At 45.4% G+C, this 19,585-nt stretch overlaps 1 protein-coding gene across 1 annotated transcript; it reads right to left on the bottom strand.

Moving 5' to 3' along the window:
• Positions 1 to 2,042: 2,042 nt before the first annotated feature.
• LOC311149786 (uncharacterized protein) lies at positions 2,043 to 16,521 on the bottom strand (the record flags this gene model as incomplete). Its single annotated transcript, XM_084187012.1, has 5 exons — positions 2,043 to 3,581; positions 3,751 to 3,846; positions 7,997 to 8,105; positions 12,801 to 13,042; positions 16,471 to 16,521. The coding sequence occupies 5 exons, from the start codon at positions 16,519 to 16,521 to the stop codon at positions 2,043 to 2,045; spliced, it is 2,037 nt and encodes a 678-aa protein (XP_084043138.1).
• Between the last annotated feature and the right edge of the window lie 3,064 nt (positions 16,522 to 19,585).

Genomic DNA, 19,585 nt, shown 5'->3' on the forward strand with positions numbered 1-19,585 from the left:
GATCATATTTTGTGTCTGTAAATGAACAACTTTCAATCGGTTTTATGTGAAAAGAGTGAGACATTTTGTTTCATGTTATGTAACAATAATCAGAGGTGCTCTGACTGCACCACAACGTGAAGGTGTCATCATCAGGAAAAACTAAAGCACAAGTGAATGTTTTGACATGTCTCGTTTTTTTATGTTTTACATTTTTTATTTTCTTGTAAAGTGTGTTGAGGCATGTAAAATGCACTGTAAATAAAATGTTACTTGACTTGACACATTACTTAGTGTTCACAAATGTCTGACAAACAGTGGTGTCAGGGTAAAATCAGCCCTGTGACTCCAAGCCCAGTTAGAAAGGTGACATAATTTGTGACGCATAGGAAATAGTGCTGCAATGTCCACATGCTGGGAATAAAGGTACTCTGTCTGTCGTTACAGGCTGTAAAAAAGAGGTGAAAATAGAACAGAATGTTTCATGACCACACTTTGATTTAGCAAAAAACTTGCTGAAAATGTAATCACTTTTCATCAGGTGAATATCCCGTCACACATGATAGTAGATACACTTTAGTGATTATCATGGGCCATGGTCCCAACTTGATGGTCTCTGATAGGCTCTCTAAAATTCTGTTTCCTAAAGAACATTCAACCAAATACACACACCTACTAATAGTAGTTTACAAACTCACAGATCTATTATGCATCTTGAAAGAGCCAAGTTCAAAGTGCATTTCTCATCTGAGCAGGATGGAGCTCTTGTCCCTGTGCTGTAGATATACAACACATCATTTACTACCTGAGTTTTCATATACAATATAAAGTGTCTGTATCACTGCAACTATGTGGTTTCTGTATCACTACAACTCTGTGGTTTTAAAACGAGGTCATGTTGAGCTACATTCTGTAGCCAAATGTGATGCAATGATATTTAATTATTTCCAATAAATGACATCCTTTGTTGAACTACACTGATATGGTGATATCCACTCTTTGGGCAAAACAACTTATGAGATTGCATTTAATTGTAAAAAGTGTTTATTGATAAAATTAGTCACCACACTCTTAGAAAAAAGGTTTCCAAAAGGGTTCTTCGGCTGTCCCCATAGGACAACCTTTTTGGTTCCAGGTAGAACTATTTTGGGTTCCAGGTAGAACCGTCTGTGGAAAGGGTTCTACATGGAACTCAAAAGTATTCTAACTGGAACCAAAAGGGTTCTACCTGGAACCAAAAATGGTTATTCAAAGGGTTCTCCATGGGGACAGCCGAAGAACCCTTTTAGGCCATCAAAACACAGCTATATCTTTCATGCCGTAGCTAACCCAAAACCCATTCAGCTAGCTTTAGAGGGACCAGTGAATACTATCATTTGGGTTGTTTCATACTGCCATTGGTCCAGACCATTAGACAACTACTGGTCTAGGTTGTTTCTTACTGCCATTGGTCCAGACCATTAGACATCTACTGCTCTAGGTTGTTTCGTAATGCCATTGGTCCAGACCATTAGACAACTACTGCTCTAGGTTGTTTCGTAATGCCATTGGTCCAGACCATTAGACAACTACTGCTCTAGGTTGTTTCGTAATGCCATTGGTCCAGACCATTAGACAACTACTGCTCTAGGTTGTTTCGTACTGCCATTGGTCCAGACCATTAGACAACTACTGCTCTAGGTTGTTTCGTACTGCCATTGGTCCAGACCATTACACAACTACTGCTCTAGGTTGTTTCGTACTGCCATTGGTCCAGACCATTAGACAACTACTGCTCTAGGTTGTTTCGTACTGCCATTGGTCCAGACCATTAGACAACTACTGCTCTAGGTTGTTTCGTAATGCCATTGGTCCAGACCATTAGACAACTACTGCTCTAGGTTGTTTCGTAATGCCATTGGTCCAGACCATTAGACAACTACTGCTCTAGGTTTGTGTCCAGGAACATGAGTGGAGAACAAGAGGTAGTCAAACTGGAGTCATATCACTGAACGTCTTCACAATCACTCATACAAATAACACACACACACACACACACCTACACACCTTATCTCACTGTGTCATTATACTGTAGTGACCGACAGCAGCGGGCTGCGACAGAGGATGTTGTCCCCCTCCCCCACCCGGGTTCCATGGGTCAGCAGTTCCTCCACTGTGGTCCAGTCATCCAGCAGTTTATGGTTCCTCAGAATGCTCTGCTTCCTGTGGCTGAGCTCCAGTACTGTGCTGCAGCCTCCTCCAGGGCCCTCTGCACCCCCTGGCCCCCCTGCACCCCCTGGCCCCCCTGCACCCCCTGTTGCTCCAGCCCTGCCCTCTGCTGCCCCCTCAGGCCCACAACGGCTCAGCTTCCTCTGCCTCTGCTCCCGGGCCAACGCCAGGTGGCGCCGGCGCTCCGTCCTACTCCAGTAGCGGCCTGCCCAGGCCTCTCCACGGGCCTCCTCGTCAGTGGTGACCTCACTGCGCTCGTCAGCCAGCCGGGAGGCCCTGGCCTTCAGGAGCTGGTTCCTCACTGCCCTGGGGTTCCCAGAGAGACCCCTCCTGGAGCGGGCAGAGGGCCCATCCAGCGTGCTGTAGAGGGGGCTGCAGGGGCCGTCTGCTTGGGGCCAGTCCCCACCAATGTGAGGATGTCCCAGTGTTGCAAACTGACGCCAGTCTGCTGGCTGCTTCCCAGGCCGTTTCCTTGAGGGACTCTTGGAAAGACCCTGTTTCTCACTGATATATTCCTCACTGGCCATACTGCCTCTGTGGTCCCCCACATATACTCCTTGCCAGGGGCCTTCCACATGGCTGCTCTGAGGCCTCCTCCTCTTCTCACTGATGTCTGTGTTGAACCCCCTGTTGTATTGTCCTGTGCCAGAGTTCTCAGTGGGCACGGCTAGGTGGTTTGGGCTGCTGGGCGGTTGTCTGTCTACGTGTCTGTATTTCCCTGTGGCATTGTTCCCAGCAGGCAGGCCAGGGTGACTGGCCCGTCTCCTGTCTGATAAGTCATGCACGGTGTGGCTGCGGCTGGGGAGGTCCTCGGAGGAGTGCTGGTTCAGCATCAGTGATCTCCTCTGGCAGGGCTCTGTACGGCAGCTGGAGGCAGCAACCCTAGGAGCAGACCTGGTGTCATGCCTGCTCGGCTGGGGGCTCATGGCTTTGCGGTCCTGAATGGAGCTACCACCCATGGTGCACTGGTGGCTCATGAAAGTGTGAGCTCCGTCTGGGGCCCTGCCAGCCTGGGGGTCACAGGTCAGGGACTCAGGGATGGACTCCAGGTCCCAGCGAGACTTTGATCTCTGTTCCCGCGGGACCACGCGGCTCCGGTAGTTGTGGATCCTCCCGTCTATAATCTTCTGGAAGTGGCGGAACTCTCCTGTGCTGACGCTGTGGAAGCCAGAGTCACTGAGCTCTGAGGAGATGAGGGACTCAGAGGAGGGAGAGCTGCCCCGGCTGGTGTGTCCTGGTGGGGAGGACATAGGGGCCTCTACCCACTCCTCTGTCTCTGGGGTAGACAGGTCCCCCTGGTGGAGGCTGCCATCGGTGCAGCCCAGGCCACTGTCAAGCTCGTGCAGTGGCAGGTAGCCCAGAGGCCTGTCCAGCCATTGGCCCTCATACTCACTCTGAAATATAGAGGATGGAAGACACAATGAATACCATAGGTTGTTGTTGGTGTTCATTTTAGGACATAAGTGTATATGACTATAATTGTTTTTTTTATAGCTTGTTGAATGTCTTAGACCATGTGTTCAAACATAAATAATTTGTCTATCTTGTTAATTCTTACAGTACCTGGCTCAGGAAGCTGCTAGGCTCATTGTTATCAGTGTTACAGCAGCCAATCAGACAGCGCCTATTATTGGGCTGGTTATTGATCATCTCTGGATCCTAAAACAGTATAGGTAGGTGAACATAAGGAGTGGATTAGATCAGGGGCCACAAGTATTAGATATCAGGGGCCACAAGTCTTAGATAACACCCCTTTAATCCTATGCACTATACATTTTGCTAGAATTTTTGCATCACAACACTGAAGTGTAAGGGGCCTCCAATTTTTTCCACTTGTATCCTGTTTCAGTAATAATGAGATCAGACCTTCTTCTTGAGTGTCAGATAATCTACCATTTACATAGGAGTGTTTAAAACATGCTAATAGCGGTCCTCTTAGTATATCAAAAAAGGTTTGGTATCAGGGACCACAAGTCTTGGATATCAGGGACCACGAGGCATAGATATCAGGGTCCACAATAATTAGATATCAGGGACCACAAGTTGTAGGTAGGTATCAGGGACCACACGTCTTAGATAGATATCAGTGACCACAAGTCTTATATCAATATCATGGCCAAAGGTCTTAGATATCAGGAACCACAACTCTTACATATCAGGGACCACAGGTCGTAGATATATTTCAGGGACCACAAGTCTTAGATATCAGGGACCACAAGTCTTAGATATCAGGGACCACAAGGCTTAGATATCAGGGTCCACAATAATTAGATATCAGGGATCATAAGTAGTAGATTGATATCATGGACCACAAGTCTTAGATAGATATCAGGGACCACAAGTCTTAGATATCAGGGACCACAAGTCTTATATCAATATCAGGGTCCACAAGTCTTAGATATAAGGGACCACAAGTCAAAAGGTTGATATCAGGGACCACAAGTCTTAGATACATATCAGGGACCACATGTCTTAGATATATATCAGGGACCACATGTCTTAGATATATATCAGGGACCACAAGTCTTATATAGATATCAGGGACCACAAGTCTTAGATATCAGGGGCCACAAGTCTTATATCAATATCAGGGTCCACAAGTATTAGGTTGATATCAGGGACCACAGGTTTTAGATATCAGGGAACACAAGTCTTAGATATCAGGGACCACAAGTCTTATATCAATATCAGGGTCCACAAGTATTAGGTTGATATCAGGGACCACAGGTTTTAGATATCAGGGAACACAAGTCTTAGATATCAGGGACCACAAGTCTTAGATATCAGGGACCACGATGCATAGATATCAGGGTCCACAAGAATTAGATATCAGGGACCACAAGTTGTAGGTAGGTATCAGTGACCACAAGTCTTAGATATCAGGGACCACAAGTATTATATCAATATGATGGTCCAAAGGTCTTAGATATCAGGGACCACAACTCTTACATATCAGGGACCACAGGTCTTAGATCAATATCAGGGACCACAAGTCTTAGGTAGATATCATGGACCACAAGTCGTAGATACCAGGGACAACAAGTCTTAGACATCATGGACCACAAGTCTTAGATTACTATCAGGGACCACAAGTCTTAGGTAGATATCAGGGACCACAAGTCTTAGGTAGATATCAGGGCCACAAGTCTTATATAGATACAGGGACTACAAGTCTTAGATACATATCAGGGACCACAAGTCTTAGATATATATCAGGGGGACACGTCTGGCATTGCAGGATTTGAGTCCCTGGCGGCGTAGTGTGTTACTGATGGTGGGCTTTGTTACTTTGTTCCCAGCTCTCTGCAGGTCATTCACTAGGTCCCCCCGTGTGGTTCTGGGATTTTTGCTCACCGTTCTTGTGATCATTTTGACCCCACGGGGTGAGATCTTGCGTGGAGCCCCAGATCGAGGGAGATTATCAGTGGTCTTTTATGTCTTCCATTTCCTAATAATTGCTCCCACAGTTGATTTCTTCAAACCAAGCTGCTTACCTATTGCAGATTCAGTCTTCCCAGCCTGGTGCAGGTCTACAATTTTGTTTCTGGTGTCCTTTGACAGCTCTTTGGTCTTGGCCATAGTGGAGTTTGGAGTGTGACTGTTTGAGGTTGTGGACAGGTGTCTTTTATACTGATAACAAGTTCAAACAGGTGCCATTAATACAGGTAACGAGTGGAGGACAGAGGAGCCTCTTAAAGAAGAAGTTACAGGTCTGTGAGAGCCAAAAATCTTGCTTGTTTGTAGGTGACCAAATACTTATTTTCCACCATAATTTGCAAATAAATTCATAAAAAATCCTACAATGTGATATTCTGGAATTTTTTCCTCCGTTTGTCTGTCATAGTTGACGTGTACCTATGATGAAAATTACAGGCCTCTCTCATATTTTTAAGTGGGAGAACTTGCACAATTGGTGGCTGACTAAATACTTTTTTTCCCCCACTGTAGATATCAGGGATCACAAGTGTTAGGTAGATATCAGGGACCACAAGGCTTAGATATCAGGGTCCACAATAATTAGATATCAGGGACCACAGGTCTTAGATAGATATCAAGGACCACAAGTCTTAGATATATATCAGGGACCACAAGTCTTAGATATATTTCAGGGACCACAAGTCTTAGATATATATCAAGGACCACAAGTCTTAGATATATATCAGGGACCACAAGTCTTAGATATCAGGGACCACAAGTCTTAGATATAAGGGACCAGAAGTCACAAGGTTGATATCAGGGACCAAAAGTATTGGGTAGATATCAGAGACCAGAAGTATTAGGTAGATATCAGGGACCACAAGTCTTAGATATACAGTACCAGTCAAAACTGTGGACACACTCATTCCAGAGTTTTTCTTTATTTTTACTATTTTCTACATTTTAGAATAATAGTGAAGACATCAAAACTATGAAATAACACATATGGAATCATGTAGTAACCAAAAAAGTGTGGTGTGCCTTGTTAAAAGTTAATTTGTGGAATTTCTTTCCTTCTTAATGCATTTGAGCCAATCAGCTGTGTTGTGAAAAGGCAGGTGTGGTACACAGAAGATAGCCCTATTTGGTAAAATACCAAGTCCATATTATGGCAAGAACAGCTCAAATAAGCAAAGAGAAACGACAGACTATCCTTTCTTTAAGACATGACGGTCAGTCAATACGGAACATTTCAAGAACTTTGAAAGTTTCTTCAAGTGCAGTCGCAAAAACCATCAAGAGCTGTGATGAAACTGGCCACACAACACTGTGTATGGAGAAAAAAAAAGCACAGCACACCAACATCAAAACCTCATCCAAACTGTAAATTATGGTGGAGGGATTATCATGGTTTGGGGCTGCCTCAGGTCCTAGACAGCTTGCTATCATCGACGGAAAAATGAATTTCCAAGTTTATCAAGACATTTTGCAGGAGAATGTAAGGCTATCTGTCCACCAATTGAAACTCAACAGAAGTTGGGTGATGCAACAGGACAACGACCCAAAACACAGAAGTTCATCAACAACAGAATGGCTTCAACAGAAGAAAATACCCGTTCTGGAGTGGCCCAGTCAGAGTCCTGACCTCAACCCGATTGAGATGCTGTCATATGACCTCAAGAGAGCGGTTCACACCAGACATCCCAAGAATATTGCTGAACTGAAACAGTTTTGTAAAGAGAAATGGTCCAAAATTCCTCTGGACCGTTGTGCAGGTCTGATCCGCAACTACAGAAAAGGTTTGGTTGAGGTTATTGCTGCCAAAGGAGGGTCAACCAGTTATTAAATCTAAGGGTTCACATACTTTTCCCACCCTAAACTGTGAATGTTTACACGGTGTTCAATAAAGACATGAAAACGTATAATTGTTTGTGTGTTATTAGTTTAAGCAGACTGTGTTTGTCCATTGTTGTGACTTAGATGAAGATCAGATAAAATATTATGAACAATTTATGCAGAAATCCAGGTATTTCTAAAGGGTTCACATACTTTTTCTTGCCTCTGTATGTCAGGGACCACATTTTTGATAGATATCAGGGACCACAAGTCTTAGATACTGTAGATGTCAGGGACCAAAAGTCTTAGATACTGTAGATATCAGGGACCACAAGTCTCAGATACTGTAGATATCAGGGACCACAAGTCTTAGATACTGTAGATGTCAGGGACCACAATGAAAATAAGTCTCTGACTTTATTGTGCAATCCTGGTCCCATGTTTTAAAAATGTATGTACTGGGTATATATGTATTTTTTAAACTGACAAATCAAATCAAATCAACCATGTACAAAAGCTAGGCTATACTAATATGAAAGCATATAGAATGACTCACATCATTATACTCTATCCTGCTAAGGTCCTCCAGATTGTAGGCAACACTGGAGAGGTATCCATTGGCTGCGTTCAGTTCTGGTGGGAGGGTCATGTCATAGTAGTAAGGTCTGGGGAGAATGAGGTCATCACATATGACAACATGACTTTCACACCATAGGCACTTCAAGCGGTAATTACTGTGTTTACACATTAGATCACTTCCAGTCAGTGGTTCCATTCAATTCTAATACCACTTCTGTATGATACATCTCATGGCTATACTCTAAATCAGCGATTCTCAACTGGTGTGTCGCGACCCAAACTTTGGTCGCAGGAGGTTTTGAATAGGTCGCTGGTGCATATACAGTTGAAGTCGGAAGTTTACATACACCTTAGCCAAATACATTTAAACTCAGTTTTTCACAATTCCTGACATTTAATCCTAGTAAAAATTCCCTGTCTTAGATCAGTTAGGATCACCACTTCATTTTAAGAATGTGAAATGTCAGAATAATAGTAGAGAGAATGATTTATTTCAGCTTTTATTTCTTTCATCATATTTCCAGTGGGTCAGAAGTTTACATACACTCAATTAGTATTTGGTAGCATTGCCTTTAAATTGTTCAACTTGGGTCAAATGTTTTGGGTAGCCTTCCACAAGCTTCCCGCAATAAGTTGGGTGAATTTTGGCCCATTCCTCCTGACAGAGCTGGTGTAACTGAGTCAGATATGTAGGCCTCCTTGCTCGCACACGCTTTTTCAGTTCTGTCCACACATTTTCTATACGATTGAGGTCAGGGCTTTGTGATGGCCACTCCAATACCTTGACTTTGTTGTCCTTAAGCCATTTTGCCACAACTTTGGAAGTATGCTTGGGGTCATTGTTCATTTGGAAGACCCATTTGCGACCAAGCTTTAACTTCCTGACTGATGTCTTGAGATGTTGCTTCAATATTTCCACATAATTTTCCTTCCTCATGATGCCATCAATTTTGTGAAGTGCACCAGTCCCTCCTGCAGCAAAGCACCCCCACAGCATGATGCTGCCACCCCTGTGTTTCACGGTTTTTTCCTCCAAACATAACGATGGCCATTATGGCCAAACAGTTATATTTTTGTTTCATCAGACCAGAGGACATTTCTCCAAAAAGTACGATCTTTGTCCCCATGTGCAGTTGCAAACCGTAGTCTGGCTTTTTTATGGCAGTTTTGGAGCAGTGGCTTCTTCCTTGCTGAGCGGCCTTTCAGGTTATGTCGATATAGGATTAGTTTTACTGTGGATATAGATACTTTTGTACCTGTTTCCTCCAGCATCTTCACAAGGTCCTTTGCTGTTGTTCTGGGATTGATTTGCACTTTTCGCAGTACGTGTCTCCTTCCTGAGCGGTATGACGGCTGCGTGGTCCCATGGTGTTTATACTTGCGTACTATTGTTTGTACAGATGAACATGGTACCTTCAGGTGTTTGGAAAATGCTCCCAAGGATGAACCAGACTTGTGGAGGTCTACAATGTTTTTTCGGAGGTCTTGGCTGATTTCTTTTGATTTTCCCATTATGTCAAGCAAAGAGGCACTGAGTTTGAAGGTAGGCCTTGAAATACATCCACAGGTACACCTCCAATTGACTCAAATGATGTCAATTAGCCTATCAGAAGCTTCTAAAGCCATGACATCATTTTCTGGAATTTTCCAAGCTGTTTAAAGGCACAGTCAATTTAGTGTATGTAAACTTCTGACCCACTGGAATTGTGATACAGTGAATTATAAATGAAATAATCTGTCTGTAAACAATTGTTGGAAAAATTACTTGTATCATGCAAAGTAGATGTCCTAACCGACTTGCCAAAACTATAGTTTGTTAACAAGAAATCTGTGGAGTGGTTGAAAAACGAGTTTTAATGACTCCAACCTAAGTGTATGTAAACTTCCGACTTCAACTGTATATATATATGGGTTGCGGGTCGCAGGTGTATACATATATATACACTGAACAAAAATATAAGCACAACATTTAAAAGTGCTTGTCCCATGTTTCATGAGCTGAAATAAAAGATCCCAGAAATCTTCCATATGCACAAAAAGCTTATTTCTCTCAAATGTTGTTTACATCCTTGTTAGTGAGCATTTTATATTTTGTCAAGATAATCCATCCACCTGACAGGTGTGGCATATCAAGAAGCTGATTAAACAGCATGATCATTACAAAGGTGCACCTTGTGCTGGGGGCAATAAAAGGCCACTCTAAAATGTGCCGTTTTGTCACGCAACACAATGCCACAGATGCCTCAAGTTTTGAGGGAGCGTGCAAATGGCATGCGAACTGCAGGAATGTCCACCAGAGCTTTTTCTCGAGAAATTAAATGTTAATTTCTCTACCATAAGCTGCCTCCAACATCGTTTTAGAGAATTTGGCAGTACGTCCAACCGGCCTCACAAACGCAGACCACGTATAACCACACCAGCCCAGGACCTCCACATCCGGCTTCTTCACCTACGGGATTGTCAGAGAGGGGGGCGGGGTGCTGATGATTATTTCTGTCTTTAGTAAAGCCCTTTTCTAGGGAACAACTCATTCTGATTGCCTGGGCCATGCTCCCAAGTGGCTGGGCCTGGGGCCCTTCCCAGTCTTGTGAAATGCAGAGATTAGGGCCTAATGAATTTATTGACTGATTTCCTTATATGAACTGTAACTCAGCAAAATCTTTGAAATTGTTGCATGTTGTGTTTATATTTTTGTTCAGTATATATATTGTATGTTAATTATTTAAAAAAAAATATGAAAAAAGACTACAGTCTGAACTTAAACCAGGTAGAATGTCTGTAGAAATTATAATAAACATAAAAAATGTTATAATGAACTGGCCATCTAGCAAATCGGGTAAATGCCAGAGGGGCTGGTCCATTTCTATTCTATTGGGCCTGTCTAACTTGGGTTTTCTTCAGCAAAATGATAATTATCTGGCTAATAATGGGGGCCTCAAGGAAAAAAATGGTCCGGTGTGTTAGAAATGCCAGAGTCGATTTCTGGTCCCAGTCCGCCCCTGATTAGGTCGCGACTGAGACAACCTGGTTCAATTTACACTACCGGTCCAAAGTTTTAGAACACCTACTCATTCAAGTTTTTATTTTATTTTTAATTTTTAAAACATCACAACTATGAAATAACACATATGGAATCATGTAGTAACCAAAAAAGTGTTAAACAAATCAAAATACATTTTATATTTGAGAATCTTCAAATAGTCACCCTTTGCCTTGATGACAGCTTTGCACACTCTTGGCATTCTCTCAACCAGCTTCACCTGGAATGCTTTTCCAACAGTCTTGAAGGAGTTCCCACATATGCTAAGTATTTGTTGGCTGCTTTTCCTTCACTGTGCGGTCCGACTCATCCCAAGCCATCTCAATTTGGTTGAGGTCAGGGGATTGTGGAGGCCAGGTCATCTGATGCAGCACTCCATCACTCTCCTTCTTGGTCAAATAGCCCTTACACAGCCTGGAGATGTGTTGGGTCATTGTCCTGTTGAAAAACAAATGATAGTCCCACTAAGCCCAAACCAGATGGGATGGCGTATCACTCCAGAATGCTGTGGTAGCCATGCTGGTTAAGTGTGCCTTGAATTCTAAATAAATCACAGACAGTGTCACCAGCAAAGCACTCCCTCACCATAACACCTCCTCCTCCAAGATTTACGGTGGGAAATACACATGCGGAGATCATCCGTTCACCCACACTGCGTCTCACAAAGATACGGCGGTTGGAACCAAAAATCTCAAATTTGGACTCCAGACCAAAGGACACATTTCCACCGGTCTAATGTCCATTGCTCGTGTTTCTTGGCCCAAGCAAGTCTCATCTTGTTATTGGTGTCCTTTAGTGGTGGTTTCTTTGAAGCAATTCAAACATGAAGGCCTGTTTCACACAGTCTCCTCTGAACAATTGATGTTGAGATGTGTCTGTTACTTGAACTCTGTGAAGCATTTATTTGGGCTACAATTTCTGAGGCTGGTAACTCTAATGAACTTATCCTCTGCAGCAGAGGTAACTCTGGGTCTTCCATTCCTGTGGCGGTCCTCATGAGAGCCAGTTTCATCATAGCGCTTGATGGTTTTTGCGACTGCACTTGAAGAAACTTTAAAAGTTCTTGAAATGTTCCGTATTGACTGACCTTCATGTCTTAAAGTAATGATGGACTGTCGTTTCTCTTTGCTTATTTGAGCTGTTCTTGCAATAACATGGCCTTGGTCTTTTACCAAATAGGCTTATCTTCTGTATACCTCCCCTACCTTGTCACAACACAACTGATTGGCTCAAACGCATTAAGAAGGAAAGCAATTCCACAAATTAACTTTTAAGAAGGTACACCTGTTAATTGTAATGCATTCCAGGTGACTACCTCATGAAGCTGGCTGAGAGAATGCCAAGAGTGTGCAAAGCTGTCATCAAGGCAAAGGGTGGCAACTTTGAATAATCTCAAATAGAAAATATATTTTGATTTGTTTAACACTTTTTTGGTTACTACATGATTCCATATGTGTTATTTCATAGTTTTGATGTCTTCACTATTATTCTACAATGTAGAAAATTGTAAAAATTAAGAAAAACCCTTGAATGAGTAGGTGTTCTAAAACCTTTGACCGGTAGTGTAGATCCCGAGACAAAACCAGTTGAGAAGAATTGCTCTAAATGACTAAACCCAGAGCCTCAATCACTGTATTTCACCGATTCAATATAACTAGGTCGCTATTAATCTTCCCTCCGTTACACAAGTAGATAAAGAGACAGAGAACCGCTAGAGAGGCCCAAACCAAGCAGCACGTACCCAGGAGCGTAGGCATCAAGGCTGTGTCCAGCCCCCTCCACCACCCCTAGGGCCCTCAGAGCCTCCCATGATGGCCGCTCCGTCTGGATGCTGCAGTCTGACATTGGGTACTGGGAGTGATGAGGTCTTCTCCCTCTCCCGTGCTGTCCCTCAATCTGCATTGTGATTGGCTGCTCATAGCCGCCCCCCACAAAATGCAATGCCTCTCGGCGGGTGAGATGGGACAAGTCACGCCCTTTGACCTGGGAGACAGATGAACATACAGGGTCAGATGAAAAGGAATTGAAGTGGTTGAGTTCTGCTTATTCACTTACATGCTTTGTTTCTGTTTCAGTAGGCTTTTGTGGTGGAAAATATATTAAAGTATCAACACTTTCAGGTTTGGAAGCAGCAGACATAACTGTCAGAAGATATTAGTTTATTGTTATGCGTGAAGTCTCATGGGTCCAGAAATGTTGCCAGCTGAGCTCAACACCCCAATGGACCCATGGGGTGACCCTCTAGCCGTGCATTCTGGCTAGTCTGAAAAGCTTTGTGCTCAACAAAACCCTAGAGATGCAAGTCAGGAAGAGCTTTTTCACCCCACTGCACTCTGACAGTAATGCAAGCAGAGAACCTTGCAGTTACAGTTTTTATAACTAACGCATCACAACACAAGTCAGAGAACCTGATAAATAATTACCCATAACTCAAAGACTGGCAGACCGACATACAGACCGACATACATGTCTGTATGTCGGTCTGCCAGTCTTTGTCTGTGTCAAATCAAATCAAATCAAATTTTATTGGCCACATGCGCCGAATACAACAGGTGCAGACATTACAGTGAAATGCTTACTTACAGCCCTTAACCAACAGTGCATTTATTTTTTATAAAAAAAGTAAAATAAAACAACAACAAAAAAGTGTTGAGAAAAAAAAGAGCAGAAGTAAAATAAAATAACAGTAGGGAGGCTATAAATACAGGGGGGTACCGGTGCAGAGTCAATGTGCGGGGGCACCGTCTAGTTGAGGTAGTTGAAGTAATATGTACATGTGGGTAGAGTTAAAGTGACTATGCATAAATAATTAACAGAGTAGCAGCAGCGTAAAAAGATGGGGTGGGGGTGGGGGTGGGGGTGGGGGTGGGGGGCAGTGCAAATAGTCCGGGTAGCCATGATTAGCTGTTCAGGAGTCTTATGGCTTGGGGGTAGAAGCTGTTGAGAAGTCTTTTGGACCTAGACTTGGCACTCCAGTACCGCTTGCCGTGTGGTAGCAGACAGAACAGTCTATGACTAGGGTGGCTGGAGTCTTTGACAATTTTGAGGGCCTTCCTCTGACACCGCCTGGTATAGAGGTCCTGGATGGCAGGAAGCTTGGCCCCAGTGATGTACTGGGCCGTACGCACTACCCTCTGTAGTGCCTTGCGGTCGGAGGCCAAGCAGTTGCCATACCAGGCAGTGATGCAACCAGTCAGGATGCTCTCGATGGTGCAGCTGTAGAATTCTTTGAGGATCTGAGGACCCATGCCAAATCTTTTCAGTCTCCTGAGGGGGAATAGGCTTTGTCGTGCCCTCTTCACGACTGTCTTGGTGTGTTTGGACCATGATAGTTAGTTGGTGATGTGGACACCAAGGAACTTGAAGCTCTCATCCTGTTCCACTACAGCCCCGTCGATGAGAATGGGGGCGTGCTCAGTACTCTTTTTTTCCCTGTAGTCCACAATCATCTCCTTTGTCTTGGTCACGTTGAGGGAGAGGTTGTTATCCTGGCACCACACGGCCAGGTCTCTGACCTCCTCCCTATAGGCTGTCTCATCATTGTCGGTGATCAGGCCTACCACTGTTGTGTCGTCGGCAAACTTGAGGATGGTGTTGGAGTCATGCCTGGCCATGCAGTCATGGGTGAACAGTGAGTACAGGAGGGGACTGAGCACGCACCCCTGAGGGGCCCCTGTGTTGAGGATCAGTGTGGCAGATGTGTTGTTACCTACCCTTACCACCTGAGGGCGGCCCGTCAGGAAGTCCAGGATCCAGTTGCAGAGGGAGGGGTTTAGTCCCAGGATCCTTAGCTTAGTGATGAGCTTTGAGGGCACTATGGTGTTGAATGCTGAGCTGTAGTCAATGAATAGCATTCTCACGTAGGTGTTCCTCTTGTCCAGGTGGGAAAGGGCAGTGTGGAGTGCAATAGAGATTGCATCATCTGTGGATCTGTTGGGGCGGTATGCAAATTGGAGTGGGTCTAGGGTTTCTGGGATAATGGTGTTGATGTGAGCCATGACCAGCCTTTCAAAGCACTTCATGGCTACAGACGTCAGTGCTACGGGTCTGTAGTCATTTAGGCAGGTTATCTTAGTGTCCTTGGGCACGGGGACTATGGTGGTCTGCTTGAAACATGTTGGTATTACAGACTCAGTCAGGGACATGTTGAAAATGTCAGTGAAAACACTTGCCAGTTGGTCAGCACATGCTCGGAGTACACGTCCTGGTAATCCGTCTGGCCCTGCAGCCTTGTGAATGTTGACCTGCTTAAAAGTCTTACTCACAACGGCTACGGAGAGCGTGATCACATAGTCATCCGGAACAGCTGGTGCTCTCATGCATGCTTCAGTGTTGCTTGCCTCGAAGCGAGCATAGAAGTGGTTTAGCTCGTCTGGAAGTCTTGTGTCACTGGGCAGCTCGAGGCTTTGCTTCCCTTTGTAGTCTGTAATAGTTTTCAAGCCCTGCCACATCTGACGAGCGTCAGAGCCGGTGTAGTACGATTCAATCTTAGTCCTGTATTGACTCTTTGCCTGTGTGTGTGTGTATGTGTCTGCATGCAAACACATGGGTGTGTATTTGTGTATATTGTGTGTAGATTCAGGTCATGATGTCTCTCTGAATCTGTCCTCAGACACAGAATAGTACTAACCCAATTTCTACCTTCACCCCCCAGGTTAAGCAGCCATTACTTACTCCATTGACATTGCAGTACCCTCCACATCCTATTCTGTCAGGTCACCCATGAACACATTCACCCTCTGGTCACAAATGAGCAACCTTCTCTTTATGCACAATATACAATTATTTTGCTGCATTATAATGCACAATATCTGGACCATGGCTGAGTGACCAGAGCCTACTGGAGGGAGGGATGGAGGGAGGGAGGGAGGGAGGGAGGGAGAGAGAGAGAGAGAGAGAGAGAGAGAGAGAGAGAGAGAGAGAGAGAGAGAGAGAGAGAGAGAGAGAGAGAGAGAGAGAGAGAGAGAGAGTGACAGAGAGAGAGAGAGAGAGAGAGAGCGAGAGAGAGAGAGAGAGAGAGTGTTGGTGAATAGTCGACCTGTCTAGACGCATCTACATGACTTCCTATGAGACCAGAGCAGGTCACCACAATCACCATCACTCCCTTCATACACATTTCTCTTCATGGAGTTATATGCATGCTAAAGACCCTCAGTTATGTGAACATACACCCAAACGAACGCACATGAGGTCATACTATAAATGCACACGCACACACACACACACTGTCTGCCCCGAGTCTTCAGTGGTGATTACGTAGCCTGTGTATGCTGACTTTGCTGCCTTAAGGCATGCATGGCAGACAAGATGGCAACAGTACAGGCTGCTTTGTCAATAAGCACACAAATCCCAAAACAAAGGCACATGTTGCACACACACACACACACACACAAAATGTCCACTGTACTCACCCCATTCCCATTGTCAGCCCTGTGGTCCTGTCCAGAGTGTTTACAGCCCATGTCTGTGTCCCTCTGCTGGAGGTCTGGCCGATCCACTTACAGCAGCGGAGGGGGAGAGAGGAGGTGGGAAGTTCAGCTCGAAGGTAAGAGGGAGGTAGACAGCCAGCCCAGAGGTTTGAAGGATGAAGCCAAGGTAGGGGTGCGTCAATGCAATCTGTGCCATCCAGGGGGCGAGGGAGGGCAGGCAAAAAATGCCCCCCTCTAAAATGAGGGAGAATGTGATCCTTGTCAGTGTGTGAGAATAGAATGCTGCTGTTACTCGCTCCACTTCTCTCTCAGTTCTGATCCTCTCTCAGTCAGCCTCTCAGGCTCCACCCATGAACAGACCCTCTCCTCATGCATATTCAGCATCTGTTACCACCAATGAACCAATCCCTGAGTGTGAGAGGGAGGGCGGGCCAAGGATTGTATTGGTTCGAAGGATCAGCAGTAAACATCCATTCATTTATTCAATCTTTCCCAGTGTTTTTCACCATCTGTAAATCTTTCCCCCTCAACAACACCAATAGGGTAGATTGGTCATATTATGTTTTCGACTCTCCCTCTCTCTCTCTCTCTCTCTCTCTCTCTCTCTCTCTCTCTCTCTCTCTCTCTCTCTCTCTCTCTCTCTCTCTCTTTCTTTCTCTCTCTCTTTCTTTCTCTCTCTCTACCGCACCTGCTGTCTCAACCTCTGAATGCTTGGCTCTCACCGTCCCCCCCTACTCACAAGGCAGGCAATATGCTTGACCTCATCTTTACTAGATGCTGTTCTACTAATCTCACTGCAACTCCCCTCCATGTCTCCGACCACTACTTTTTATCCTTTTCTCTCTTTCTACTCAGATGGTAATGTGCCGTCGCAACCTTAGCTCTCTCTCTCCCGCTATTCTCTCCTCTTCCATCCTATCATCTCTTCCCTCTGCTAAATCCTTCTCCCTCCGATCTCCTGATTCTTCCTCCTCAACCCTCCTCTCCTCCCTTTCTGCATCTTTTGACTCTCTATGTCCCCTATCCTCCCGGCCGGCTCGGTCCTCCCCTCCTGCTCCGTGGCTTGACGACTCATTGCGAGCTCACAGAACAGGGCTCCGGGCAGCCGAGCGGAAATTGAGGAAAACTAGACTCCCTGCGGACCTGTCATCTTTTCACTCCCACCTCTCTACATTCTCTTCCTCTGTTTCTGCTGCTAAAGCCACTTTCTAACACTCTAAATTTCAAGCCTCTGCCTATAACCCTAGGAAGCTCTTTGCCACCTTCTCCTCCCTGCTGAATCCTCCTCCTCCTCCCCCTCCCTCCTCCCTCTCTGTGGATGACTTTGTCAACCATTTTGAAAAGAAGGTTGACGACATCCGATCCTCATTTATTAAATCAAATGACATCGCTGGTCCTGCTCACACTGCCCTACCCTATGCTTTGACTTCTTTCTCCCCTCTCTCTCGAGATGAAATCTTGCGACTTGTGACGGCCGGCCGCCCAACAACCTGCCCACTTGACCCTATCCCCTCCTCTCTTCTCCAGACCATTTCTGGAGACCTTCTCCCTTACCTCACCTCGCTCATCAACTCATCCTTGACCGCTGGCCATGTCCCTTCCATCTTCAAGAGAGCGAGAGTTGCACCCCTCCTCAAAAAACCTACACTCGATCCCTCCGATGTCAACAACTGCAGACCAGTATCCCTTCTTTCTTTTCTCTCCAAAACTCTTGAGCGTGCCATCTCTAGCCAACTCTCCTGCTATCTCTCAGAATGACCTTCTTGATCCAAACCAGTCAGGTTTCATGACTGGTCATTCAACTGAGACTGCTCTTCTCTGTGTCACGGAGGCTCTCCGCACTGCTAAAGCTAACTCTCTCTCCTCTGCTCTTATCCTTCTAGACCTATCTGCTGCCTTTGATACTGTGAACCATCAGATCCTCCTCTCCACCCTCTCCGAGTTGGGCATCTCCGGCGCTGCTCACTCTTGGATTGCGTCCTACCTGACAGGTCGCTCCTACCAGGTGGCGTGGCGAGAACCTGTCTCTGCACCATGTGCTCTCACCACTGGTGTCCCCCAGGGCTCAGTTCTAGGCCCTCTCCTATTCTCTATAAACCAAGTCACTTGACTCTGTCATATCCTAACATGGTCTCTCCTATCATTGCTACGCAGACGACACACAATTAGTTTTCTCCTTTCCCCCTTCTGATAACCAGGTGGCGAATTGCATCTCTGCATGTCTGGCAGACATATCAGTATGGATGTCGGATCACCACCTCAAGCTGAACCTCGGCAAGACGGAGCTGCTCTTCCTCCCGGGGAAGGACTGCCCTCTCCATGATCTCGCCATCACGGTTGACAACTCCATTGTGTCCTCCTCCCAGAGTGCAAAGAACCTTGGCGTGACCCTGGACAACACCCTGTCATTCTCCGCTAACATCAAAGCGGTGACCCGATCCTGCAGGTTCATGCTCTACAACATTCGCAGAGTACGACCCTATTACTGTCTGGATTACTGCAACTCGCTGTTGGCTGGGCTCCCTGCCTGTGCCATTAAACCCCTACAACTTATCCAGAACGCTGCAGCCCTTCTGGTGTTCAACCTTCCCAAGTTCTCTCATGTCACCCCGCTCCTCCGCACACTCCACTGGCTTCCAGTTGAGGCTTGCATCTACTACAAGACCATGGTGCTTGCCTACGGAGCTGTGAGGGGAACGGCACCTCCTTACCTTCAGGCTCTGATCAGACCCTACACCCAAACGAGGGCACTACGTTCATCCACCTCTGGCCTGCTAGCCCCCCTACCTCTACGGAAGCACAGTTCCCGCTCAGCCCAGTCAAAGCTATTCGCTGCTCTGGCACCCCAACGGTGGAACAAGCTCCCCCACGACGCCAGGACAGCGGAGTCACTGACCACCTTCCGGAGACACTTGAAACCCTACCTCTTTAAGGAATACCTGGAATAGTATAAAAGTAATCCTTCTACCAATTTATAAGCACTTTGTGACATCTGCGGATGTAAAAAGGGCTATATAAATACATTTGATTGATTGATGTCAAGGAGTATTCCCATATCAAAGTGTCATTATGTTGGTTCATGTCATTTTTTAAGGTA

Source organism: Coregonus lavaretus, assembly GCF_964263955.1.
Source record: "Coregonus lavaretus genome assembly, chromosome: 22".
Taxonomy (NCBI): Eukaryota; Metazoa; Chordata; class Actinopteri; order Salmoniformes; family Salmonidae; genus Coregonus; species Coregonus lavaretus.